At 36.6% G+C, this 27,557-nt stretch overlaps 3 protein-coding genes and 1 non-coding gene across 11 annotated transcripts in view; 1 reads left to right on the forward strand and 3 right to left on the reverse strand.

Annotated features, from left to right (window-relative positions):
- Nucleotides 1-660: 660 nt before the first annotated feature.
- Nucleotides 661-8,933, reverse strand: LOC118744924 (protein transport protein Sec31A). Of its 6 annotated transcripts, none has more exons than XM_036478356.1 (13): nt 8,772-8,933; nt 8,048-8,315; nt 7,011-7,980; nt 6,711-6,954; nt 6,543-6,652; nt 5,667-5,723; nt 5,062-5,179; nt 3,467-4,995; nt 2,660-2,776; nt 2,261-2,602; nt 1,435-1,506; nt 1,133-1,361; nt 661-1,097 (listed from the first exon to the last, which is right to left on the reverse strand). In XM_036478356.1, exons 2-12 carry the CDS (start codon nt 8,242-8,244, stop codon nt 1,173-1,175), a joined length of 3,945 nt encoding a protein of 1,314 aa, XP_036334249.1. In that variant the 5' UTR covers nt 8,245-8,315; nt 8,772-8,933; the 3' UTR covers nt 661-1,097; nt 1,133-1,172. The 6 variants fall into 6 exon arrangements, with proteins under 6 accessions (XP_036334249.1, XP_036334250.1, XP_036334251.1 ...); XM_036478357.1 differs by lacking the exon at nt 661-1,097 and adding an exon at nt 8,459-8,532 and having other exon boundaries at nt 1,131-1,361; XM_036478358.1 differs by lacking the exon at nt 661-1,097 and having other exon boundaries at nt 1,131-1,361; nt 8,048-8,248.
- A 263-nt stretch (nt 8,934-9,196) lies between these two features.
- Nucleotides 9,197-9,296, forward strand: LOC118745330. Its single transcript, XR_004993632.1, has one exon. It is a non-coding gene; the product is annotated as a U6atac minor spliceosomal RNA (small nuclear RNA).
- A 677-nt stretch (nt 9,297-9,973) lies between these two features.
- LOC118744925 (bcl-2-related ovarian killer protein homolog B) lies at nt 9,974-24,310 on the reverse strand. 3 transcript variants are annotated; one of them, XM_036478361.1, is made up of 4 exons: nt 23,889-24,310; nt 22,298-23,820; nt 11,420-11,560; nt 9,974-11,282 (listed from the first exon to the last, which is right to left on the reverse strand). In XM_036478361.1, the coding sequence occupies exons 2-4, from the start codon at nt 22,646-22,648 to the stop codon at nt 10,824-10,826; spliced, it is 951 nt and encodes a 316-aa protein (XP_036334254.1). In that variant the 5' UTR covers nt 22,649-23,820; nt 23,889-24,310; the 3' UTR covers nt 9,974-10,823. The 3 variants fall into 3 exon arrangements, with proteins under 3 accessions (XP_036334254.1, XP_036334255.1, XP_036334256.1); XM_036478362.1 differs by having other exon boundaries at nt 22,298-23,385; nt 23,595-24,310; XM_036478363.1 differs by having other exon boundaries at nt 22,298-23,170; nt 23,274-24,310.
- Nucleotides 24,311-24,504: 194 nt separating this feature from the next.
- LOC118744927 (bcl-2-related ovarian killer protein) overlaps nt 24,505-27,557 on the reverse strand; it is a 31,934-nt gene continuing 28,881 nt past the window's right edge. The window contains exons 2-5 of the mRNA XM_036478364.1: nt 27,054-27,292; nt 26,826-26,972; nt 26,439-26,747; nt 24,505-24,771 (exon numbers count right to left, since the gene is read on the reverse strand). Coding sequence (XP_036334257.1) covers nt 24,607-24,771; nt 26,439-26,747; nt 26,826-26,972; nt 27,054-27,284 — 852 coding nt within the window. The 5' untranslated portion in view covers nt 27,285-27,292 and the 3' untranslated portion in view covers nt 24,505-24,606. The remainder of the gene's footprint in view (nt 24,772-26,438; nt 26,748-26,825; nt 26,973-27,053; nt 27,293-27,557) is intronic.

A 27,557-nucleotide genomic window follows, 5' to 3' on the forward strand; every position in this document is an offset into this window, starting at 1 on the left:
ATAGCGTAGCAACTACAATAAGAATCGTTAAAAAAAAAAACGATTTTGTCGACCTAAATGCCGACGGCAAATCACCAATGAGTTTGCATATTTCCATAGCTTTCACATATTTATTAGATAACAAATCTACGTTTAGGATTTAAAGCATTCGCTGGCATATATTTTCGAAAATTAATTTTCATTAATTTAACCAAGAATTTTCATCTTTTTTTTTATTAAATCAATGCAGCGAAAAAGAAAATCCAAACCAAAGCACTTAACTAACATTGATACAAATTAACAAAATTGTATCTCCGCTCAGCTCTGTTAACTTGCCGCTCAGATCTGTTAATTTTCCTCTCTCAATTTTCGATTCGAGTGGTGAGCTTCTAGAGCGATTTTGGTAGTGTTTGACAATTCACACGGCTATTCGTAATTGCTGCTTCTCTGTTTTAAACGTTCTCTGATACCACCTTGTAAGTCGGCTTTCAGACACGTGAAGTTTTGCTTTCAACTCTGTTCGGTTCGTAGGTGAAAGGAGAGGGGAAGAGTACACAACAACAACAGTACACTCGTCTTACCTCCTTCGCCTTGCAGGAGCAGACTTGAAAGTAAGACTGAAAGGGGACTCGGTTTGATCACTCTTTAATTTTTTTTTTATGTTGCGAATAAAAGCACAGATTGTTTTATTAGTTTCTATTCTTTTAAATAATTTTATATACTGTACTCACCACGCATAGGTTAAAGTATTTCAATATCAATCGAATATATATGTATGTATTATGTATATATATAAATTTACGATAAGAAAAACCGTTATATATTACAAATTGCAAAAAACAGAAACACGAAACAGAATTAATGTTAAATACATACACACATATCGATGGTCCTATGCAATAACGACAATGATTAGAGACAAGAGCCACTTAACAGTAGTAACAGTTTTTGTTTTTTGAATTTTGAATTGCGTCGTTATTGCACAGGACCGTCGATATGTATCTATAGATGTGATAAAAAAAATACATCTTTTGACAAAAAAACCTATTTGCGAAACAATACATAAATTGATATAATCCATTGAACATAATCATTATAAAATTATGGAATTATTTTAATTACATATTATACATATGTATATGTAACTTTCCAACTGATGTTTAGCTCTCCTAGTGCGACATATTCGTGATAATCTATCGTAGATACACTTGCAAATCAGCCGCCGATTGCACGAGCACCTTTAAGCCGGGCATAAAGCCAGCACATTGTGAAAAATCCGAACCGAATGCGATTTGTGTTTGTGTTTGCAAGGCATTGGCATAATCGCCCACTTGAACGAACTGTACTATTTGATTGAGAGCTGTAATTGTTGCCGGATTAAGCTGTGGAAAATAGAACGAACATTTAATAATTTATTTAATACCAAAAACGTATCGTTGTATCCAATGTACTCACTCTGTCATCCCGTAAACAGTCGTAAAGGTTTTCCAAACGTTTAGTAACATCCACGAATTTTCGTTTGGTACGCTGAAATAAAAATTGTTGATCAGAGATCATAGCAAATGAAAATGTCGATTGGAAAATAAAATCCACAGTCCAAAAGAGACTACCGAGACCACAACTGATTTTTCAATAACTTCTCTGAGTAAAAATTTAAATGTTAAAGACGATTATTTAACTGAGGGTTAAAGCATAGACAACGTTGATCCAGATTAACGGCGCAATCGATCTGATCAAAATTGTGCCTTGACAGACGGCAGTAATGCGGATTTACGAGCCTAATTTTATCCTAAGTGTTATTGCTTCTGCTACTTAGCCCTGCACAGATCCTAATCTTTTAATCAAATGATCAGCAATATTGTTGCGTTGATGGGTTCGTCTTTTAAATTAATAGAGATACCGACAGGACTGCCCTTTCTTGGAGGTTTTCTAGGCTTTAAAGTGAGACCACCCTCCCTGATCCCAATAAATCAGGATTGGCGAGAGTGGGGTAATCCACAGTTTGAGGACCTTAATAATGTAGTCTAATCCCGCCGGACCCAATTGTTTTTAGCTCTTTCAAGCTATAAAATGTCACCTATTTAGGCAGTCATTAGTAACAACATTAAGTTTTCACCTTCTATCATTAATCTAAGTACTGAGAAGACATCAGAAAAATCTGGAATCTTTTTAAATGCATTCCAGGTACTTAGTATTAAGTCAAGAGCTTTGTGTACCTCAAATGCTGTCTTAGTGCATTTTCCAAGGAGCATTAATTTAATACATCATTTTGTATACCCACCGGATCAGTAGTTACTGCCAAACACTGATTTTTCAGCTCCTCCAACACTGTTTGCAGGTATATATATTCTTCTGAAAGTGGTGGCTTCTCTTTTGGCGGTTCCGGTTCTCTCTGCACTGGCGCTGGCTGTTCGGTGTAACCCATATTTTGTGTTTGTGTATTCCATGGCTGCTGCTGTGGTATGGCCGATGTTTGGAAGTTTATTTGTTGGGGAAATTGTTGTGTTGGCATGTTGTTGTTTTGCGCTTGTGTTGGATTGTAGTAAACACCTGGACCGGCGCCTTGCATATGATTTAGTAGATTACTGTTGCTGCTTGTTGGTGGTGGAGGCATGCCAGGATTCTAAAAACAAGCAATCGAATGCAGAATAACGCACACATTTTTTTAGTTGAATTTTACCTGGTATTGGTTGTATGGGTCCATGTAACCATTTTGATTTTGGTTCTGATTTGGATCAACGCCAAATAAGGGATGAGTTATGGGCGCAGAAGCGGATGCAGGATCTGGTTTTTTGTTCTGTTTGGGAAGGAGGAAGAGTTTTTTAGTACGAAAAGCGAAATGATGATGAAACTAAATTCTAAAATAATAATACACATATAAACCAAACAATTTAATGCAATAACTTCTGATTAGTAATGGGAAAGCAGAACGGCTATGTAGTTGAGGAAGTGCGACAAATGAATTGTGGCAATAAAACTTTCCGTAGCCACAAAATTTGTTGTAGAAGCAAGGTCACGGTATTCACAAAAATATCGACTAACTCTAAGGAACGATGCATTCCGGGTTATTCATATGAATCAAAGAAACGGAAATCCAATTCTGCGATGTAGCGGAAAACGTAATCGAGCGAAAATGAAAACGACAAAGGTGTTCAAATGCATTTGGTACCTGCTGACAGATTTCTGGTATGGACATGGCACTTGTGTGCGAAGAGTTAGCACAAAACTGTTCATAGCTAAATTGAGCTGGTGGTTTTAAGAGCGCATTTGGATTGTCCTTTTCGTGATTTATGATTTTTTGCCAGCGACGTGTGCCAGCGTGACGTGCAGACATTTCATTGTTGCAATTTTGCAGTGGCTAAGTGAGAGATATTTACATACCAGTTAATAAGCTAATTAATCTTTCTAGCTTCAAAGCTAGCATTTTGCTTTCCTCTATCTTAATTTACGTTATAAATTTTTTGGTTTTCAAAACCCCTCAGCTTACCGCGCGTGTTGACTTCAATGCAGGAGGGTCATTCCAGCCTGGTGGCGGTGTTGGATTGTGGTGTAAGTTCTGTGCTGGTGGCGGTGGTTGTTGTTGTTGTGGTGATAGCGGCTGCTGCTGACTACCTATATCTCCTGGGAAGGCCGCATTGTAGTTGTTGCCGCCGCTCAGTCCATAAGGTGCACCAGCATTAAATGGCGCCGCTGGTTGCATCAGGCTTGGCTGCCCCGGTGTAGCCGTTATTGGAGCATTAAACAAACTTGCATTGAAAGTGGGCATTGTAGCGGGTGCTAATGCTGGTGCCGGCGCTAGTGGTTGATAACCGCCACCACCATAGCCACCGGCAGATGCCACCGATGGATCGAGCACATATTTAGAGCGCGAGTGCAAATTTCCGCTGCTGCCACCCTGTGAACTGGCATTGCTAACTGGACGTGGCGGCTGTGAATGCAGAGCGTCATTTGTTATATGCGCTGGCACTGGTGCGCCCGGAAGTGGTGGTTTCGCTGCAGCTGGCGCTGGCACGGCTGGTGCAACGGGATTAAAAAGTGTTGGAACCGGTTGTTGCGAAACAGCAGCGGCGGTGCCAGGCTGTGACAAGCCCGGTGGTGTGTTCCAATTACCAGCCGATGTAGGAGCGAATTGATTCGTTGCACCAGTACCTACATAACCACCCATTGTCTGTGGCAACGCATGTGAAAATGAGCCGCGCGCTGCTGGCAAATTTTGTGGCTGCTGTTGCTGCTGTCGACTGTAAATATTTTGTGGCTGCTGTTGCTGATATGATAAACGTCCACTTCCTTGCGCTGCTGCTGGCCTATAATTGACCGTATTATAGATACGGTCGCGCAGCTCCACCAGTTCTACGTTTTGGTCATTATTACCCGAGCCGAAGGCGTAAATGTAGGCTAAGGCCGCCGTAAGCGCACCCTGCGCCACCAATAGACCACCATACTCTGTTATGAAGTCTGCAAAACGGCCATTCAACTCCAAAGCGATACCCTGCTGATCCAAAGATTTGCTCATTAACATTACGATTTCGGCCAATTCCTGCAGCTCAGCCGTATTTGGCTTATAAGTATCATTTTGATGCTCCAGCGCCTTCAGTTGATGCCAGGCAGTAACCAACTTATCAATACTACCCGCACATACGTAACATAGCATAGCATTGCGTGTAAAATCAATGCTTTGCGCACGCTCTTCTAGTAGGCGGTCGCCCAAACGCTCGCAAATATCAACCACTTTGCGATCGCTATGTTTAAGTGCAGCCACTAAAGCTTCCTTCCATGAATCCACGGTGCAACGATTAACAAAGTCTAACCAATCACGTGTTACCAATGCGCTAATCACATTGGATAGCTCGCTTCGTTGCTGCTGCAAGTAGCGGTTATGTATTTTAGTGAGAAAGTCTATGCCTGCAGTGGAGGCGATAATTAGTGCCTCGGCGGTGCGATGTGAGTCAAGACAAAGTTCGACAGCAGCCTCAAGGTTACCGGTGAGAATAGCTTCCGTTATGAGGCTATCTGGATCTGTAGAAAAGAATAATAAATATTATTACCTTGTTGCAAGTGTTAAACTGAAATATTTCTACTTACGTTCACCTTTGGGTATGATGAATTGCTTTGCTGGCTTCGCCAAGTTTTCATTGTCGAGCTGCTGCTGCTTTTGGGAGGCCGCAATGCCATCGAAAATGGCGTTATTATCCACTGGTTGCTGTAATTTTATTTTTTATGAATCATGGTTCATTATAACATTTTGATAAGTATATTTAGTAAATAAAAAAAGTCTGTACGTAAAAATATCTATGTACATCTGTAATTGATATACTTTAGCCACAACACCGAAAAGCATTTACGCACGAATGTAGGTACATAGGGGGGGTTGGGCACATATGTACATACGTATGTATGGCATAAAACCTAAAATGAGTTTTAAGTAAGAAAAGGAATATAATATACTGTGTAGGTATTATTTAGGGGCCTCGGTAAAAAAAAGTTCGATGCATAAAGGAAGGTTTTTAGTGTGGCATTTACTTCAAATAACAACACCCAGTAAGTAACTACAAATCAAATTTCAAAATTTAGGATAGGATTTTTTGTATGACTTTTTTTTTATCGATAAGTGTATATATGTATACGTTTATTTTTATCAAATACACATCTAAAACACGCAATCACCTAGCAATAAAAAGAGTGCTTACCGAAATATCGGTACTGCCATCAGTACTTTGATCACATTCAACTTCCGACGAGTCGCTCTAACGATTTGCAAATGAATAAGCGAGTCAGTATGATGCATTTTACGAAATGAAATTTGGAATAAGTACTTTTATTAATTTATGCATATGCGTGGGATATATTAAATAAATGAAAAATAAGTACAAAAAATTCAAAATTATTTATGTAGATGGACTTTATATCACAAAAAGGCAGCTGCGTAGATTTTGCGTGCGGCAAGACTAACTTAATGACCACAGCTTTTTATACATTTTAAACACAACCGACAATTGTGCTGCTAGTTTTGGAAGCTGAATGCAAGATAAGAAATGTTGAACATGAGTTTTGTAGATAAGAGACATTTTTAATGGAGTATTGAATTGAATAAAAAATAGAAACAATAACTATGTATGTACATACATAGTACATATGTTTGAAAACTAAAAAAAAAGACTTCGCTGTACAGCAATATATACATATATATATATACATTGGACCTGCTTGTCTATTTCTTAAAATTGTAGTAGTTAGTGGTAAGTTTCCTCTCAAATACATATTGTAAACGATCTTCAAAACTGACACAACTCAAAATTACACGTTCGCCCGAAAATGCGAAAACTATTTCTTAGCACATGTTAATCATACGGGTATGGGGACTTTACCTAAGGTATTTTCAACAAATTTACTACAGCTTTTGCGAAAGGTAAATAAAGGCTCCGTGTACATTTTTAGTGCATAATTTCAACAATACCAAATTTTGAGTTGAGTCAGTTTTGAAGATAGTGTGCGATATGTAAATCTTAAAAATGTTAATTTTTATACAACTTTCTTCATATATGTACATACATATATACACTTACATGCGACAGATTCGCTAGCCGATTGGTCACTTGATCCACATCATTTTGTAGCGTTTCATCTTCCTTCACGAACTTTGCGAATTTGCCATCGATGTCATCTTTGTTGAAACCTAAAAAAATCTATTCATAATCAATACCAATGAACCTTCTCCTTGCAGCCGTATTTACCGAGTAAATTCAACAATTCCTCCTTCGGATTGAGTTCGAAATTGGCCTTTATGAAATACCACAAATAGCGCCCATTCTGATCGGTCATTTGATCGGCGCGTTGACGACAATAGTCAACATAGTTGGCTTCGTTAAGAGAGCGTTCGAGCACATTAGCGCGTTCTACTAATTCCGGTTCGGTGACTACTTGCGACACTTGAACTTGATTCGATTTGCCTTTAAAGTGCACTAACTTTCCACCGAACTGCAGTTAAAAGCAAATGTAGATTAAATATATTGCAGATTTGAATGGCAACTTACACCAAACGCTACACCACATGGCCTTTTAATCCATTTCGGTGCCCGCTTCAGGTCATGATACACTATCTGCGTAGATTGCTGCGGTATAGGTGCCTGTGCTAATTGATCCATACCCGGGAAAGAGTCAGCTATTTTATTGGATGTTTGCACCTGCTGTTGTGTGCCACCGAAAAGTGAGTAAATGGAGACATTGCCGTCAAGGCTGGCACTTGCGACCAATGCAGGATTGCGTGGACACCATTGCACATCCGAATACCAAGTGGCTGTGGCTGCTACTTCAGAAAGTATTTCGCCTTCAGGCAATTCAGTATTTGGATTCCAACAATATATATGGTTGTCCTTGCCACACGATACCATCAGATCAACATCGCGAGGACACCATGACATGCCAAGCACACCACGTTGATGTATTTGCATGGTCTTAGCCGGCGCAGTGGCGTAACGTAAATCCCACAGCTGCACTACAGGCGCTTGATCATCTTCTGAAGCAAGCCATACTTGCGTAGCCACATCTGGATGCCATTGTATGGCATGCCAACGAACGCGTGATTGTGTATCGGAAAGTTTAATGATTTGTTCGCTTTTACGCAAATCCCAAATGACACAACGTGAGCTAAATACAGAGGCAAGTATGTGCTGCACCTGTCGATTCCAAGCAACATTTTGCACATCTTCGAGTGGTTGCGTTTTAGTGCCAGGATTCATGTGAGTAGTTGTGTTGTTGAGATCCCAAATAAATATCTCTGACTCAGAGGCACATGAGGCGAGCAAATTCGTTTGAAATGGATTAACATCAAGACCGCTGACCGGACCACTATGCTTATCTTGGCGTGCAATAAGTCCTTCCTCATTAGCGAGCATTTTGGCAGCAGAATAAATCATGACATGACCACCCTCGCAGCCACCAACAATGAGACCATTTGAGTGTGCGCCATCGTAACCAGTAGGAGACCAAATAACCTTTTGGAATCTAAAAAACATGTATTTCTAAATTTAGTAGGTACATGTGCATGCAAATTTATTATAAAAACGTTTACCTGTATTGACTGGGTAAACTCGCTTTCAATTCCAAGTCATAGCTCGGATCGCTAAAATTCGTTGAGTAAATTTCCAATGTTGGGTTGACATTGGAGTCGAGTTGCTGCGCCGCGCTGCCCGCTGCCAAGTAAATTGGATACTGTGGCAACGGCGACCAAGCAATATTTACAGTCTTCTGCAATTCTTTCACTTTCATATCGCTGCAAGTATATAATTACGCTTAGAACGAAAATTATACAAGCAAACAAGCTAGCACCAACGAGAAATCTGCAATTTTTAAAAAGGTTGTGATTAATGCCGCAAGTAACTGAAGTGGGTCAGCTGTTAAATATTATTATTTTGATCAAGTTGTTTTAAGCCGCTTTTCATTAGCTAACGTCAAAATGCGATATATGTATGTACATACTTACATATGTGCTAAGGTATGTAAGTACGTGGCGTGCTTCCAGGCTCAGCAAATTTAATTATTGGGGACACATCAAGCCTTTGCATTGATCATGAAATTATACAAAATGTGTGAAGAGTTATCAACAGAATTTAAACGCAGCTTCCAAATAAGGTCGAGCTCAATGGGGCACCCATCAAAAGCTGTGGACCAATTAAAATTGTCACCGTCATCACTTTTTCTTTCGCTGCCTACAGTACATTCTCACGTATATACATACATACATCTTACTTTAGAACTTTTTATTTGAGCATATTCAACATTGCTTGAAAACTTACAAGTTGCACTATTTTCTGCGGCTACTTTGGCACAATTTAATTTGTAATTAAACTGTATCAAATTCCTTTTACACTAGTTTAAATAAAAAAATTCACATTGATAGGAATCTGAAAATCTTTACGAGCTCCGCTCTGCTTCTTGCACTGCACTGCTCACCGCTAATGCTCTGCTGTACCGACAGTATTTGCGTTTTTTTCATTTTCCCGTCATTCTGATCGGTGCAAAATCGACCGCTCCAATCAGAAAACACAAATAAAACGGCAGAGGGCGCTACTTGTGATAAAATAATTTTTAAAAATGCAATTGCAACTCTGCATCTTTCGGCTTTGTTTGTATTTTCTGGCTGGAATGATATCTTTGCAATTCGCAGAAGCTTTTTCCGTAAGTAATATATTGAAATAGATTTTGTAAAATCGTGAAACCTGTGTATTTAGAAAGGAGAGCAAGTTAGCACTCCCCTAGACAAGGATGGAAGCACATAAATGGCCGGAATAGGCACAGACAAGTTCCGGTCGCCATTTTTTTCCCCACACTAACCCTGGCATTCAGTAACCGGTCTCTAGTCACTAATAGTGACTTTTGGTGGTAAACTTGGATTTTGAGACTATTTGGTATTCAGTACGCTGTCTCACGTCCCTAGTCCCAAAAATAAGTCACTAATTTGTTAGCTGGCTAAGAGCAGGTCACAAAAATAGAAGTATGGAGGAAAAGCTTATTTCTTTCCATTTTTTTTAGAAAAAACGAGAAAATGAAGCGAGGAAATTTTTTCAACAAGAATTTCATTAGGAAATAAACCAAATTACTTTAATATAACACAAATGTATTGAAAAAAATTAATTTTTTTATTATTAAAACATTAAAATCTAAAGATTGTTAAAAAATAAAATAAAACTAATAAAAAAATTAAAAAAATACTAAATAAAAAAAATTAAAAATCCTCTACGCCCGAGGAAGACTTGAACCCGGACCCTCTCGGCTGCCAGCCTAAAATAGACACTAATTGCTAATCTCAAATTTAGTGACTTGAGATGAGACTGAATTACTGAATCCCAGGGTAAAAATAATGCCTTGTTTCGGAAAGGAGTTTGTTCTTGAGTAATTAATATTTCAGGAATTTTTTTCTAAACAAAACGCCTAAATAGCTATCACCACCGTGATTGTAAGCTTTTTATAGCTTTTGCATTTATTAAAGATGTAATTAGAAAACCAAATTCCCACCTTAAGATTTTAGAAAGCTACAATGAAAAAAAGTTTTAAGAAATATTCAGAAAACTTGAATATTTAACTTTTAAGAAAAGTAAATGCAAGAAAAATATTGTAAAAATTTTCTGCACAGTCAAGATTTTCGAATTTAAGAATTCTGAGTGGCCCTTGTATTAGTCTGTGCCAGTACTCCAGGATTTAGTCAGAAAAAGTCAGATTTTGTCAGGCAGATATAACTGAAAATAAAAATGTGTGTCCAAGAACGACTTTTGACTAAATACTGGATTACTATAAAATAAAGATAATCAACTCAAATTGATGCTTGTATCAGAAAAAAAAAATTCGTTACCTCTGATGACACTAAATTAATTTTCTGATCAATTTTAATTTTATTTCTTTAGTCTCTCTAAATAATTAAAGCAAGTATTAAATACAATGAATTAACAAAATATTTAGGTTTATACAAACTTTAAATAGGTGTTTGTCAGTTGTCATGTATGTATGTATGTAAGTTTTAAAATTAAAAGGAAACTTATTTGGATTAAACATATGATTATCTCTTAGTTGCGCAGGAATGAAATTGATAGGTATTTGCATAAATGTTTAAAATTACATATTCTAATGGTAACGATACCAATGCCAGTTCACTAAATGTATGAAAAGCAGAATTATTTTTAAAGTTATACTATGTATTTACATATGTATTTAGTCAAGTAAAGAAAACGATAATATTTAATATTGCAATAAAACATAACTCTCTACATTATTTCCTCTCCTACATGTCACATTTTCGCTATTTCTCATATCTCCAACTTCCCACACTTCCATTGACTATCGCGCGTTTCCGTTCAAAACAGCAACGAGTACAAATGACAACCAATATGTTTCGCCACATTAGTTACAACATAAACACCGGATGATACGGCTACGAAAAGTGTCAACAGTCCCAAAAAAGAAAAGCGGCGCACATGTGGGCGGATGTGTTGTTGCAGACCCAACCAACCGCCGTGATCGACCAGCCAAGGCACCAGATCATCTTCGATTATCTCAGCAATGCCATCGACAAGAAGTTGCAAATATTCATAGTGTCCCTGACGTACACAGTCGATGGCAAAGCCACCACAAACAGCAAATATGGAAATAATTTTGCCCCAAGTAATATTCGAACGAAATAAATCTTTGGCCACCAAATTGAGCAGCATTGGCGCTGCGTCACCATCGACCAACTCGCCATAGGGTGCACGCGACAGTTGACGTGATACATTTGTATATACACGCGGATGCATGCGTTCCAATTCCTCGCCCATCTGAAAGTGAACATAGGCAAACAATTGAGTACAGCTTTAATTGTATTTAAAACATTTAAAATTGTATTTAATGAAAGAAATGTGAAGTGTGTTCTATATACTTACATACATACATATATATGTACGTATGCACTTACACTATTCAATGCCGGAAACACTTCATACACCACCGCCGATGAGGGTTCCAATATGGTGCGCAAACGCTGTGTCGCTTTGCGATTTAGTACGCCAGCACGTCGAAGCCGTGCGCGAATGTACTGACCGCAGAGGCATTTTCCCTGAAAGAGAATGAAGTAGGTAAATGTAAGTATTTTGAGTAATTATTCCTACAAATAACTAAATATTTTTCATAAAACTCGATTACATAAAAAAATTATCGGTTGCATAAAATAAGGTTTTCAAATTAAGTGCACGAGCAGATTAAAATATTAAGATTAGAAATTAATTATAATAATAAAAACTTCATTTAAAAAATGTCGATAGCGACACTGAAAACAATGACTAAAAATTGTATGACCCCCATCCATGACAGAACGATTCCACGACAGTCGGGTCTACGTAACCGGAACGACCCAGATTTATATTTGGCCAAGGACTGTCACTCCAGCAACACTCCCCAAAAACTCTTTGCTACAACAACAACAACAACAACAACAGAACGATTAATTTCTTGATATAAATACATATATTTTTTCGGCAAATCTATATATAAGTTTATTGATTACATTTTTCGTTAATTATATCGATTTTTCAATACAGTTTTTCATACATTTTTTCATAGATTTAGATGTCTTCCGCAAATTGTTCGGCAAAAATGTAATCAATAAACTTTTCAATAATTATACCCACCTACATATTTTTCGATACTTATATAATTTTATATATTGCTTATACATTTTTCGATATTTATACCGATTTTTTTTTTTAATTTTTTAGAAAACTTTTTGTAAGCATTTATATTAAAAAGATTTTCTGCACATTTTTTCTATGAACCTATGGACCTATTTTCATTGGTTATTTTAATGTATATGTACGTAAGAATTTTTTGTTTAAATTTTCTCGTCTTTCAGACTTCTTCTCTTTTAACTAGAAACCAATGGCGGAGAATCACTTCCACATTTTATTTGTAGATGTATAATTTAACAGCTCTTATGCTTGTTCCATCGTATATTAGTTTGTTTATATTATTTATCAAAGCTCAACCAGAAAATTGAATAACTGCAATGGCAAGCATGCCGGCGTTTTATGTAATTAGCGAAAATATAAACAAAATTATTATAAGAGTATATTGGATGTGAAATGTATTCAGCCATTCGCAAAATTTACTGAATATAGAAGAAAATACTGAAACCAGTTGTGAATCATGATATCTCTAAGAAACTTTAAAGGGCCCTTAGAATATTTAACATTGTCAGAAAGGTGTTGACAGAACACTCTGTCTTCATTTAAAACATGAGCGCTCTCATTTGAGTGACATGTAATAAAAATTAACTTATAATTTCGAGGTTGCATCTGCTACAACAATGTCATTTAGAATCGTTTGGTAAAAATGTAACTGACTAACGTTAGGTATTAAGACAATATATAAAAAATAGTACATACATATGTGCAAAATAAAATGTCAGTCAATTACATATATCAAACAAACAAAATAGCAAAAATATTTATAAATAACTAAGTAGCGAACTCCTAATAAATAATACCCCGCCATTTTCGCATAGACTGTCATTTCACTGGTCAGCCACCTGTGAAATTTCATTCACACATCAAGCACTCAATATGAGAGAATCAGGAAAAATATAAATAAAACCCAATTTGCAAAGATACATACATATATCAAAAGCAGACGGAAGCAAGCGCGGTAAGAATGTAGGCAACGAAAATGCCGCAGCTGTTGATAGCCACTGGAGCATCGGACAAGAGTGAATGGCACGTGTGTCGACAGTGGTTTTTTAAGCAATCAATATATAATAAAAATATGTAATTTGTAATTATGCGGAAATATAAACGCATCTACGAATTCTTTTGAAGTTACTCCACACAGTGCGTGTGTGGATTACATATTTGTTACAACAGAATAACCATATTTCTGCCGAAATGCATTGCTATGTTCACTTAAGCTGAATAAAACTATGGTTCAGTGCCTCTCAGCCTTGTTTTTAAGGTAGAGGAGTCAAAATGTGTCAAGCCAAACATCTTGAAGAGTTAGATGTATGATGTCTGAGCAAGAGATGTATCGTATAAAAAGTTAATCTCTTTGCCTTTGCACCCACAACCATACTTCTTTCTTTATAAGTATGCATAAAACGGAGCGGACTCTTACGTACTTTCTTCACCAAAAACGATCAGTATATATATACGTACATACATACAGGATTATGCAGTTATTTATTTAAAATATGTAGATCTCTAACCAGTTTGTGGCCGGTGGGTTGACTTTGTTCCACCATTCGATTAGTCACTAGTAATATTGCCACCTCACAACGCCAGCTGTTTTTATGGGAGCAGTTGGTTCTGAATTTCCGTCGGTTTGCCTCAGAAGAAGTCAGAGGGAACTAAAGATTCATACGAAAATACCGAAAACGCGATATATTTTCATGCTATGTAAAAATTTAGAGCTTTTCATTAACACATTTCTCAAAAATAAATAAAAACTTTCTTGCGGAAAAAATCCGAATGGGCATAAATAGTTTCTTGCCTTTTATAAAAAGTCGCTCATACGCCTAGTACCTTTGTACGAGCAAAAAATGAAGTGCAATTAATACAATTAAGCAAAAAACAAAACCAACTTCAATTCTCATATAAAACTTTAAGGTTATCGTTAATTTCTTCACGATTCAATTATCGGATCTAAATAAAATTAGTATGAGACCACCCTTGCAATAACTAATCTGGTTTAGATCCGATCATTGGATCATGAAAAAATTAACGATACTCCTAAATTTTTATATTTGATGTTGTTTTTTGCTTAAAAATTACTTGTTTGTTTAAAAATTACTTGATATAATTACAGATTAGGGAGTAAAGCTCGAAAATGAGCATAATCTGCTTACATGTAAACTCAGTATTATATTTCTTTTTGAACTAAATTAAATAGGTTTGTATTATGCGATGTAGAGAACAAAGGTGGGGCCGTAAGTGGTACCGTTTTTATTAATTCTTATCATAAATCATATATTTTAATAATTTAACACATAAAATTACTTCTCTTAAAGAAAAGTTGAATGTTAAGAAAATTTACTGTTTTGACAGTTTCTTTTATTCTCCTACTCGGCTTTATTTACTTTTACATACCTTATCACCGCCAGGACTGCGGACTCTTGTATTATACCATTCTTGGGTGTATTGCCCATCGTTACAAATAAAAAAAAAAATAAATATTTTAGTACAAGTGAATGAGCTTAAACCTCACATAGGTATCTAGTTTGTCTCTTATACATAGAAAATGCATTTAAATATTAGTTATTAAATACATTTAATGGCACGGTGTCTAAAAATAAAGGGTTTTCAATGTGCTTGCTGGAAAGGCGTGTTATTGTGGCGCCCGCTTTAGAGGACAACTGTTCACAAGGAACTGATGATGCAACAACCTCTAAAAATAACCGAGCTTGCTTATACATACATACTATGTATAATCTCACACTCTTCTAATGCTTGATTTCCAACTATTCATTAATTGGCCAAAATTGTAATGGAATACTTGAGCATTAAAAAATATTCTTGTCATTACGTTAAAAAATTAATTTCAACATTAGAGTATTCTCAATGTATCGAAAGAAAAGCACCGATACTTAAATACTTGGTATCAGATTGAGAAGCATCGAGTAAAAAATAATACAAAAGTATCGAGTATTTACTTTTACTCGCTGGTGTCATTTGATCCCTACCTAGAGGCTTGACATGCATTTTTTGAGTTTGGCATAAAAGAAGAGGGAGAACCTTATCTGTGGCTGGAAAAATAGAAATAGATCTAATCTGGCCACAACCACAGTTGTCGCGATGCTTGTCGTCGCCAAAATAATTATCTACACAAGAGTGCATGGAAAAATAATTTGACAGCTGTGGTCCGTAGCTCGTCGTTTTCATTGTGTTCGGTTTTTTGAATCGCCCCGTAGTTGATGTCGCTCAAAATAAACCCAGCTGCCTATGTAGTAGAGCTCTCGATTTTGTTCGCACATTTTCAAACAGTCCGTGTATATGAGCAGCGAGTACTCGCACACTTGTTCAATGCTCATTACTCGAAAATTATCGAGCATGAGCTCGAGCAATTCGAGGTTTTTCGAGTAATTTGAGCAATGTTTTTTTTTTATTATATTGACATTTTTGGTAGCAACTTTTTAAATTTTTAAAATTATTGATATATAACGCAAAGATTGTTATATTGGTATTTAATAATATAATTTATTTCCATGAATTAGAAAGCAGCTGCTGACAAATACAATTTCCAAACTTTCTTTTGTTTATGAAATTGTTCAAAAACTCGAAAATTTTGAACAAACATTTGAGCAGTTGAGCAATGAACGAGTTTCGAGCGAGTATCGAGCTACTCGCATTGCTCGATACCCGGGTATCATAAGTAAGGTAGTGGCGAAGGAAACCAAGCCAACAGAGATCGTCTCATGAATTTTCACATTGCTCATTTCCCTCAATCGATTTTTGAACAAAGGCACATATCTATCAAATATTATTAACTAAATATTTAAATATGTACATATGTAATTATTCAGTTATGTGTCGGACAGTTGCATTACTTCAATGTACATTCATTTCTTTGAAAACAAAAACCTAATTTGTAAGTATTATTATTTTGATGGATCGTGGCATAAATAAACAAAATTAAAGCTTAAGTAAACTAAATTTATTTTAGCACAGCCTTTGCTAACGTAACAACAGTTTATTCAATGAGCATTTAAAGCTTCTTTAAAGTACAAACAAAAAGTACAAATTCACTAAAAATGCAAGTATTCTAAATTCACGACAAATGAGAAAAACAATGAATTTAAAATTGGTTTTCAATACTCAAATCATTAATTATCAGCCAATCCACTTCTAAATTTATTTTTACTCAAGCCAGTTGTCATTAGTTTACGTCTCTGTTTCATATACAGCAATTACATGCGACACGCAAACAAAAAATTACTATAAACAAGTAGAGTAAATACATAATTTGAGCCACAAAATCGGCGACATTAAAACAGCAAAATATCCATAACAATCAACAAATGCAATTGACAATTCGTAGCAACAGCATCACCCCATTAACAAAAAGCTGTAGGCAATAAGCTTGACCTTGGGTTGTCTCACGTCTACATGCATACATACATATGTAGTACATCTATCAAAATATGACCGTTATATGCGAATACAGTTGTATGCGTTGGATGAAGTCGCGGTCTTGTAAATGCATATGTACATATGTACACACATCCATACATAGGCGCACATACACATACTTTGTAGTGTGAAAATAAATATAAAACAATTATCTAATTGAAATAAAAATATTAACCTCAGAGATCTCGCTCTATTTGCAATTTAATTTTTTTTATTTTGTTTTTTTTTTTTCTTAACGCCACCTCTCAACACCCATTTGAACTGTAGCGCAATTGATTCGATTTTGCATATAATTTATACATAACTCATCATATTTTTATGTGTCTGTACATTAGATCGTATCACCTTATAAGCAAACAAAAAAAAAGTTCGAAATTTTATTATTTCTTTTTTGTCCAACATAGGGGCCACTTTATTTAACATTTTCCGTCATATCTTAGGAATTTGAAGGTAGATTTTAAAGTGTGAATTTTTTTATTCCAAAGTACATAGAACCCAAGTACACATTCCCCTTATCAACCTTACGTACCACCACAGTATATTTAACCTCGTCAAAAGTCATTCAACTTTTGCTAAGGGAGTTTTTTGATTATTCTAGTGGAACTATTAAAAACAATTATTGCCGAGTGTACATTAGGGTGGTCAAAAAAAAAAAAGTAAAGTGGGAATTATAATGTTCTCACGTCCTAGGATTGTTCGGTACCACTGTTTTTATATTATTTTATATAGGTTTATTTTCCGTAGAAATAGAATTTCGGAATGTCAATATTTTCCAATCGGAAAACTGTGTTTCTCTTCAGGAGACTTGCAATAATAATACCCAATTGTTTATTTAATAATTTTTCCATATCAACTATTTTTTAACAGTTCTCCAAAAATCCCAAAAAAGCAAAATAAACAGTTGCTATTATTATTGGAAGTCCGCTGAAGCGAAACGGAGTCGTTCGATCGAAAATATTTATTTTCAAGAATTCTGAATCATTTCCACGAAAAAAGGAAAACTTTGAGCGCTAAATAAAAAACAGGAGTTTTTCGGTATAGGTGTCACCGGGAAATGTAAAAAGACAACGCCTAGGTACGACCAAATTTTTTTTTCTCGAAATTACCTTGCCAAAATACTTTACACTCAGTGGTGTAAGGCGACTTTTATTTTATTTGCTTGTAAGGTGGTACGGTCTAATGTATGTATGTACATATACTCGCGATCTGTGAAAGTCTTTATGTAGTTGTAAATTTAATTGACACATTTAAATAGCTGGCAGCATCTAATTTTTTCGAGTTAAGTGTGATCGAATATCGCTTATTTGCTACTATTGTATGCAAATATTTAAGTATGTATGAGTACTCACTTCTAATGTGGTATGCACATATCTACATACATACATACATACACATGTATGATATATTTTCTCACACATTTGAGCTAAGTTTAAGGTAAAGATGAATCGCTTGCTTTTAGGAAGTGCTCGGAATTTAAATATTCACATACTTTACGTCAATATGTATGCATGTAAGTATATGTATGTATTATTACACTTTTTATTTTTATTTTATTTTTTAATGTTTACCCGTAAAATGCTAATCAGACGCTTGCCGGTGTCTACAGGCTGATTAAATAACTGGTTTATATTTATGGGACTCATAAGAAGGCACGTACCAAAAGTCATCATGTGTTAATATATACATATGTATGTCGATTAGGGTGACTCGCGCTCGCTCCAAAAAATGTTTATTTTTCCTAAGAATTCTTAAAGAGCAAAGATCGGATTGTTAGGAATGCACCGTTTAAGTCAGGGAGAGTTTCGCAAGATTTTGAAAAAAGTCCCGAATAAGTAACGATAATTCACGAAGCTGTCCATATGTATCGTACATTAAACTGACTTGTGCTACCTACAAAAAAAAAATGTTTATATTTGCCTAAGGATTCACGAAGAGCAAAGTTGGGATTAGGAATTTATAGTTGAATTTAAAAATTTTTAATCATGCGTGGATTCTGTTCTGCAAGTTAACATGTCCTTTTGGTTTAAAAATCTAAAAATATGCTTTATTTGTGTAGACTCTATGCCCTTCACAAATGAAACCAATCAAAATTGATCTACAGACCGCCCATTTTCAAAAGCCGCTCATCTTATTTGTTTATCCGAACTGTCAAAATTGAAAATCGTGTAAGATGTGGTGGTTTTCTTTAATTTATATCTGTTGAAATATTTGAAGCAGAATTCTATTTTTCATACAAAATTTACTAATAAATATCGGGTTTCAGAGGGAAGTTTCGACAGTATTCTAGCTGTTTTTGTTTTTTTTTTGTTTGTCGAGGCAACCTAATGCAAATACATATGTTTTTTTTATATATGAACTTGTATATGTACTATACTTGGAATACGATTTCAAATCAATTTTCTGATAATTTACTTTTAAGCGTACATTTATAAATACACTTTATTAATCGCTTTCGAGAATTTTTACATATGTATTTCTAATTTAAATCGTATTTGTAACTTCTTGTTGAGAACTTTAAGCATGTTTCGATTATCTATGTACATACATACATATCTGTGTTTTTTTTTGGTAGTCCAACTGTCCTTCAACCATACCTTTATAATTTTGGATATTTAATTTTATCAAAAATTATTTAAGGTGCGATGTGTTTAAGTGCTTACGAGAAGGACTTTATTTATTTGATTACCTATACTGGAAAGGTGCGGTTAGATAAAGTTGTTAACTGAATACTACTTCTTGTGCATAGAAAATATTTGGGGCGTCTCTATTTAAGGGTTAGTGAGTACATATATATGTAGCTTAAATTCGTCAACGAAAATCAATTATCTTTTTTATACATAAAACAAATATTTAAATATAAGGCTTGCCCTTATGAGCTCCAAGAACTCGTTAACATCTATTTATTTTCATACATACCATATATATGTACACAAAAATGGAAAAAATAAGAAGATTTCAGCCAAAAATCAGTTCCGTTAATTTTCAATAGCTTTTGAAATATATTTCGACATATAATTGATTGGCTAAGTAAACTAGAGTTTTTCGCTATGTTACTTTTTTCCGAACCTGTGGAATCATGGACATTTTTGTCCTTAGAGCTTATGAATTTGTGTATTACTCCACTTAGGATAGCAAGTATATATAGGCACAGCTTGAGGTCGACAAATCTGAACATTTTGCCACAACCGAAAGCTATGAGAAGGTGACCGCACCTCTTCCGATTCGGAGTGATGCGCGATCTACTTCAGCCGACAATTCACGCTGCATCCTACGGTGGTTTGCCAAACGTCAAGTGACCAGAAGGCTGAAAAACTGTAAACACCAAGTGCGCATCTTGCTTTTACCAGCGGTGAGGGTCAGCTAGCCATCGGGAAGGCGAAAGCGTTCAAAGCCATGGGAGTGGATTACCTCACCAAGGTCCTCAACCTGTTAATGGCCACTCTCATTATTCCAGACATCTGAAAAATAAGAGAGTGGTCCCACTGCTCAAAGCGGGGAAACCGGCAAACAATGGAGAGCCTTATCCCCCGATAACTCTCCTTCCCCGGTAGCGAACACAATGGAGGCCTTGCTACTCCCACATTACACGAACCACCTGACCATAGCGAAGTATCAGTCTGGGTTCGGTAAAGTGCACAGCACAACAACAGCACTTAACGCCATAAACACTCAGGTAACATATGGCCTAAACCGTAACAGCCCTTGTGAGTGAACAGTCCTGGTAGCGTTGGATCTGTCAAAGGCGTTTGACACCGTCAGTCACTCCACGCTACTAGATGACATTGAGGCTTTCTCTCTCCTATAGGGACTCAAACAACAAATTAAGCAAACTAAGGAAAATCAAACAGGGGGTCCCACAATTAATAACTTGTGCATGAAAGTAAACGGGCCTTTAGAGCTTGCGGAACTCACTAAGCTAGAACATGCTTTACTTGTCATGCTCTGAATGACAATTTGTTTTTTATGAGAAGCTTTTTTATGACAGAAATGCACTCAAGTGTTTGTTATTGCCTGCCGAGCGACCAGAAATCGAACCTGCGCATCTCTTACCACTCAACGAGTTTCTTGAGTAGACCATTTAAGGCAACTCCTGTTTCTATAAACCACTCGTATATCCTATAAGCACACAAAGCATTCGCTAACGACCTGTATACTATTTTTCTATTGACTGAGTTTTATTAAAATTTTGGATGCACTATCCACTCATAGTTTTTTAGACAAGCTTAAAGGAATGGAAATTACCTCCTAGTACAAATTAAAGTTTTTTAGAAAATTCAAATTTGAAAAAATACTGTTTTTATTTTAATTTTTAGAAACTTTCATATTGGTGACATGAAGACTTTGCCTAAGAAGACTTTAGTAAAACTTTCCTAATAATTCTCTAGAACATTATAATAGAGGTGGGTAACTCAGAACTGTGCTGATTTACTGTGCTGACTCTTAGAACTGTGCCGCACGCTCAGACTCACTTCTGAAAAAGTTTTTAACTCAGTAACTCAGTTTATGTGCTGACAATGTATAGCTCAGTGTGCTACAGAGTCGATATGGTAACTCAGTTGATGTGCTGACACTTGCATAGCTCGGTGCGGCTTGCATTGTTTAGAACTGTGTCGATGTGGTAACTCAATTGATGAGCTGACACATTCACACAATACGATCTTCCAAAAAGTACCATAATAGATGGCATCACTAGACTAACCATCAATTGAATATACGATTTCCAAATTTAACAAGAAGCAAGGCGAATAGCCCAGTTATGCATACTTGCACTGTTATACCATTTTTACGTTAAAATCAAAACCAAACAGAATTCTACATGTGAAGTGCTATGCGTTGGGTAACCGCTTACATGCATAGCCCATTTAACAGATTCTTGTATGACAACTCTCAAGCAAAGCTAAGTATGCATAACTGGGCTAGAAGTTAATACATCCAAGGGGAATTATTTTGCAAATGAACTCACCAGTTGAAATCAGCTTTCTAAAATTTTGCCGGACAGCTACGAACAGAAGCTAAAGATAATCTTTTCTAAATCGATTTCGATTACTAACATCATCAAAAATTTCGATGTACATACCAATTGTGCGATAGCACACTTGTGCCAGCTCACTGTGCTGACTCATTAAAGTGAGTTGGAGTTACTGAGTCAGCACACCAAAATTTACAGAGTTACCCACCCTTACATTATAAGCTCTCACAACCTTCCAAGTTTGCTTTTTGAAGGGTTTCTTGGAATATGGATCAAAAAGACACCTACAGGCTGGAACTGACGGTTTAAAATGTTCTACGAAAATATTTCTCAAGAAATTTTAACTTTTAATTTCGCTCAGACATTTATTTTAACAATTTTTTGCACATTTTTGAAAACTGCTTAGGCCGGTAAATGAAAACTTTAGTAGGCCATAAAATAAAGCTAGCGAGCTAACTTTTGCAAATCCATCGAGTGTTTTACTACTGCATAGATATACTTTCAGAAAATGTTAACATAGTCCGGGCTGGTTACGGCTGTCGCACAGTATAATTTTAACAGTTTATGTTAATGAAATAAAAAAAAACCTTTTTTATAAACTCCTTTCGGTTTCGAAGGTTACAATTTTTTGGTTGAAAATACAGCTTAGTTTAAAAAAAAATATGACAACACTGCACATGGCACTAAAAAATTTACCATATCATCCACTCACCTGATTTATGATTTCCGCTTTGTATTCCTGATAATTGCTAGCTGTTACAGTGCTCGCCAAAGAGGAAGTAGAACCGGCACGTGGTATTGTGGCACAACCATGTGGTGACAATAGCCAATCCATGGTATTTTGACTATTATTTTTACGATTCTGCAGGAAGATTTCATTATCCAATGAAGATGACTTCAACTTCGTTGACAATTTCTTATTTTTCGTATTATAAAAGCTATTTTGTTGTTGTGGTTGTGTCGGCTGTTGTATGTGAATATGATAGGAGAGTTGATGTGGTAGTAATGGTGGTGGTGGCGGCGGAGGTGGTGGTTGCTGCTGCTTCAAAGTCGGCGAAGGCATGTGAGAGGTGTACAGTTGTTGTTGTTTTTGCAGATGTGGTATATGGCTTTTAGAAATGCTGGTTGAATTACTATCTTCACTTTTACGCTTTGCGCATAGAGATCTTTAACATTTAAGTAATTGAATTTTTTTCGTATAGAAATCTTGTTTGATTTTGTTGAAACAGCTGTTGATGTGCGCTCACGGTTTCGCCCTGCTAAATAAGCAAACTTGCTTCGGCTCTATGAGTACGTTTAGCTTAGCGCTTGCCGCCGTCTTATGGCGTGACCTTACTTGTTATTTAAGATTGTGTCTTTGTTATATTTTTGTGATATTTTTCACATTTTTAACCATTATACTCGTATTACTTGTTTATTGTCGTAGAAGCAAAGTGTTTGCTTTATGTTTTTATGATGTCTGTTGCACTCGACGAGTATCTACTATGCGTTGCGCGATTTTTCAACTCCACATTTTCCACTGGTTAGTTTTGTTTTTATTTCATATTTTTTAATTGTCGCCCAACCTTCACTATTTTTCACTTATCTATTACACATTCGTTTTTGTCAATTCCACAGCTTTCTCACAGCGACAGCAAGCAACAATGCGCTCGCTTTATGCCTATCAGCTTTTTAGGTTTCCCATTTACCTGCTCGATGACTTTTGCGATGATCTCGCCTTCTCAACACTGATCTCAATCTTTATTTTGCGATCTCAGCTGTGCTGGCGGCTGGCGGCTAGCGACGTTGACGGCGATACGGCTGTGAGAAGACAACGGACGCAAGATGTCAGACGAACTTTCCAACACGTCGCTCGAGTGAGCTCAAGTTTTGCAACGTTCAAAATGAATTTTTTTATGTGCGCTTTCGTTATAAATTTCGTACTTTGTCGACTTTTGATAAAGCGAACGAAAAATGTATATTCTACTCTTTCAAACGTGAGTGTTTTTTTTTTTGTTTTTCCTATTTACCTACATGCTTGCTTTTCGCCCTAATCCACACTCAAAGCCGCGAATTCGTACATTAAATTTTATTGTTTTTTTTTCGTTTCGTTTGGTGATAAAATGAATGGTGGAAGCAAAATAAAAAAGTCAAGAACGCAAGTGTCAAAGGAAATTGCAAAACCCGAGAAAGATGAGAATCCACAATTGGCAAGTGTGGCGACTTTAAAGCCGCGCGCGTTCGCGTGCTAAGCAACTGATGATAATAAGAAACGGAATTAAAAAAAAAGGAAATTAAAAAACAGCTTTAGAAACCGATCTCACTGCGGTTGCGCTCTGCTGCATTTATTGCTTATTTTTTTACTTTTGTTATTATTATTTTTTTTGTAACACTTTCTAGTCACAATATGCGCTCCGCGGTGCCGCGTCATAAACAACCGTACTACACTGACGGCACTGGCTAGAAGACTGGACTTACATATGTGGGGCTAATGGTAAGCTGTCTAATGCGAACGCCTAACAGCGGCGAGAGTAGAAAAAGTGCGCACAGGTGTGTGTGAGTGAGTGGTTTGTGAAATAGGAGCAGCAGTCGCCGTCAGTGGAGGCAATTGGGGTGTGCAATGCGCCAATGATCAGTTGGCGCAAGTATTTAGCAACAGAAAAAAACCTTAATCAGCTGTTTGCTTGTTGGAGCTTTGGCGCTGTCAAATTTATGCGCGTAAGAAAGAGTTAACTGTATTTGGTCGACATGTGCGCTACTCTACTTTGCTTTTTGAACACAAAGCTGTTGTGTCGCAAACCACGATCAGCTAAGATACAAACCAGTTGCTGAAGCTTCCAACTGTGCGCTTCCTTTTCCTATGTAGATCCAAACTTCCAAGTGTTATGTTTAAATGCTGCCTTTTTACTGTTAATCATTTTTTTAGTTTATTATTGATTCTTCACTAATTAGCTTAATTATTAATATACTTTAAAAAATGCTTACTTAATCTACATAAGTAGTATATAATAAACTTATGAATACATACATATCTAGTTTTTGCTATGATGTCAGACGGTGATACACTTTTGGTATCAAATAAAAAAATACAAATCTTAAGACCATATATAGTACAAATAAACCGAAAATGCAGCCAATAATAATCGTAGTCCATTCCAAGGAACTAAAGCTACTCGTCACTGGCAGTACGTGTGTGTTAAGGCCAAGCTAAAAATATATGAAAAATGCAATAGAAGACATTAATATACAAATTATCTAAAAATCTTAATTTTAAATATTTTTATTGATTTTGTGGAATTTTTTTTTATAGAAATTAAATAATACATAGAAGTGGTTGTTTATGTATTGCGAATGGATGCAATAAAATAAATTGAAAATTGAAAAATGGTTCGCCTTAAATAATAAATTTGGAGCTTTGTCGCGTAAAGAGTTAGAGTGTCTAGTTGAGTGTGCGTTCGAACCCTAAGTAGATTTACAAGATACAACATTTAAGATGCTAATGCTTTTGGCGAATCTAAAAAGTGCCTGTGTGGCGATTATCTCATGTCCCACCATGACCAGATCACATCAGCTGGGCTGTGTTGCATTTATGTACCAGAGTGTTCCCACTTCCGACTTGACTCGTTCAGGATAAACTCCCTTATCATCAGCTTGCAGATAGCGTGCTGCAAGCCTAATCTATTCCAGGCCAGTGAAAGTGGCAAGGAAGTACTCTTTCTAGCAAGCTGGTCTGCTTTCTTGTTTTCTGGTTTGTTCCAATGTCTTGCAAAGCGAGCTGTACGCAAATTGCAAGCTTTAGAAAGCGAACTCACCGTTTTCGAGTTTATCGTGACGCAGACAAGTGCTCTTATGGCAGCTGGCGACTGTCGAGGCTCTGTGAATTATGTTCCCGTGTATTAAGACCGCAATCAAAAAATTAAAATAAAAAAGTGAAATTAGGCCAAAAGATCCAAAAATGAATTGGGAAATATGCGGTTATGTGTACAATGGTTTTGTGATAGGGGCGGAGGAAGAAGGGGTGTGGCATTTAAAACTTCGCGCATTGGAAAGAGAATTTAACAAAAGTTGCCCTTTCCCTCTCTGGCCCCTCTAACGAACTCTGGGGACGCATTTGAAAATGGGATAAAATTAGCATTTTGACAAAGAAAATGTAAACTCGGGTTACGCAATTCACCGTATTTTTGCTCAGTGCACCTTTCCGCGGTGGCGGCTTTTGGCCGTGCTTAAAAAAATAACCTTCATCATTCTAACTCCGGCTACGCTGACCACATTATTTTTGGGCAGACATAACTCATTTTAATAAGTGAAATGAGGCCGCCGAAGAAATAAGAGGGCGACTTTAATTCACGCGGTCTTAATTCCATCCCTCGACTGTCTGCGTAGATGCAAATTAAATTTGTTGTGGCAACATTAGACGTTGTCTACTTGCAGCTTCTTGTATACCCGCTAGTTCGGCCCGAAAGACAATGGTTTTGGAGGCATAAAGACGGCACCATTCTGAGTGGCAGCCTACTCTATTATCAAGGTTGGATCCAACAGTATAGAATCCAATCGAAATCTCATAAGCTCCGCAGTTTTGTAGATAAGGCATTCCACCTTGCGACTACTTGACTTTGCATGACCTTATCGATCTCATTCTGCTCGCGCCAGTTGCGCGACCCTCCGTAAGACTCAACGTCTACGCTGCAGTGATTAGACATATCACGCGAAAGCAGCTTTTCAAAGCCTTCTGTAGATTTTATTTGAACGCGCACAAGATAAAAGCTCTCTGTGGTCGTCGCTGGAGCAGATATTGATATGTATAATTTCCATTTATGGCTTCTTTTTTTTTGTTAAATAAATTCTCTCACAAAGTTCAAGTTGAGTTCACTCACCCAACCGCCATTATCATTGATCCATGATACCAATTCATCCTCGATAACCTCCGAAACGCCATCCACCAGCTTGGGTACATATTCTGGATGACCTTGACGCACAAAATCCACTGAAAGTCCACCGGCAATGGCAAACAAAGAAATCACTTTACTCCAAGTTATTTCCGTGCGAAATAGATCGCGTCCAACAGCACCCAAGAGCAGTGTAATAGTTTCGGCTGAATGAAATTCACCACCCGGAGCACGACAAATTTGCCGTGCAACGCCTGTGTAGACGCGCGGATGCATACGCTCCAACTCATCACCGAGCTGTAGAGCAAAGACATGAGTGATGTTTAGTACTTAGAAAATAATTAAATAAATATGTACATCAGTAAAATAGCTCACCACCATTACAGCGGGAAAGACCTCACGCACTATATCCATTGAGGATGTGCCAAGTATGCTACGTATGCGTTGAAAGCCCAACTTTTTATTGAATAAGCCCGACCGTCGCAAGCGTCGTCGTATGTATTGACCACAAATGCAGCGTCCCTATTTTGTTTTTGAAATTTGAATTTTTAATGCCTTATGGGTTATTATTTCTGAGCGTAACACTCATACATATGTACATACCTGTGATATGATATCTTGTGTGGGTATTTGTGTTGCTTTCCAGCCAATTGTATAGGATAATTTGCGTGTGACCACATCGCTCACATTGCTGAGCCGCCGTCTTGTTATATTTTGATTTACCTCCAACAAAGAGGCGGAACTAAGTGTTGCCGGAAAACTGAATTTTCGCCGATTCTGCGCCTGCAGCAGGCGCTCACTGTGTGAAGGAAAGCCGAAGTTATCACTGTTCATTGTTTAAGCTAAAATGGAATATAAAAAATATTTCACATAAATTAAATATTATTTTTTTAATATTTTTGTTTTTAGTCAAAGACTGAGAACAAAAAGTATGATCGAAACTAAATGTCGTTCTCGTAGTTTTTACCCAAGAACGCTTCAAAATAAAAAAAAAAAAAAAAATGGGAACAAAACTGCCCAGAACGTTCTCAGTCGGAATGATACATATAAGAAGAAACCCCTGTGCTAGGTTCCCAAGGAGAACAAAATTCGAACAATAATTTCGGG

Source organism: Rhagoletis pomonella, unplaced genomic scaffold (genome assembly GCF_013731165.1).
Source record: "Rhagoletis pomonella isolate Grant_MI unplaced genomic scaffold, Rhpom_1.0 Rhpom_scaffold_00008, whole genome shotgun sequence".
NCBI classification, from domain to species: domain Eukaryota; kingdom Metazoa; phylum Arthropoda; class Insecta; order Diptera; family Tephritidae; genus Rhagoletis; species Rhagoletis pomonella.

What these genes read in the sequence shown, in the direction of transcription:
- LOC118744924 (XM_036478356.1), bottom strand. Translation starts at nt 8,244, where the DNA reads ATGAAAGTGAAAGAATTGCAGAAGACTGTAAATATTGCTTGGTCGCCG. An exon ending in GGCTAGCGAATCTGTCGCAT is followed by an intron (nt 5,724 to 6,542) that starts GTAAGTGTATAT and finishes GCAAATCGTTAG; the next exon opens with AGCGACTCGTCGGAAGTTGA. An exon ending in CATCATACCCAAAGGTGAAC is followed by an intron (nt 4,996 to 5,061) that starts GTAAGTAGAAAT and finishes TCTTTTCTACAG; the next exon opens with ATCCAGATAGCCTCATAACG.
- LOC118744925 (XM_036478361.1), bottom strand. Translation starts at nt 22,648, where the DNA reads ATGCCTTCGCCGACTTTGAAGCAGCAGCAACCACCACCTCCGCCGCCA. An exon ending in AAGCGGAAATCATAAATCAG is followed by an intron (nt 11,561 to 22,297) that starts GTGAGTGGATGA and finishes ATTCTCTTTCAG; the next exon opens with GGAAAATGCCTCTGCGGTCA. An exon ending in TGTTTCCGGCATTGAATAGT is followed by an intron (nt 11,283 to 11,419) that starts GTAAGTGCATAC and finishes GTTCACTTTCAG; the next exon opens with ATGGGCGAGGAATTGGAACG.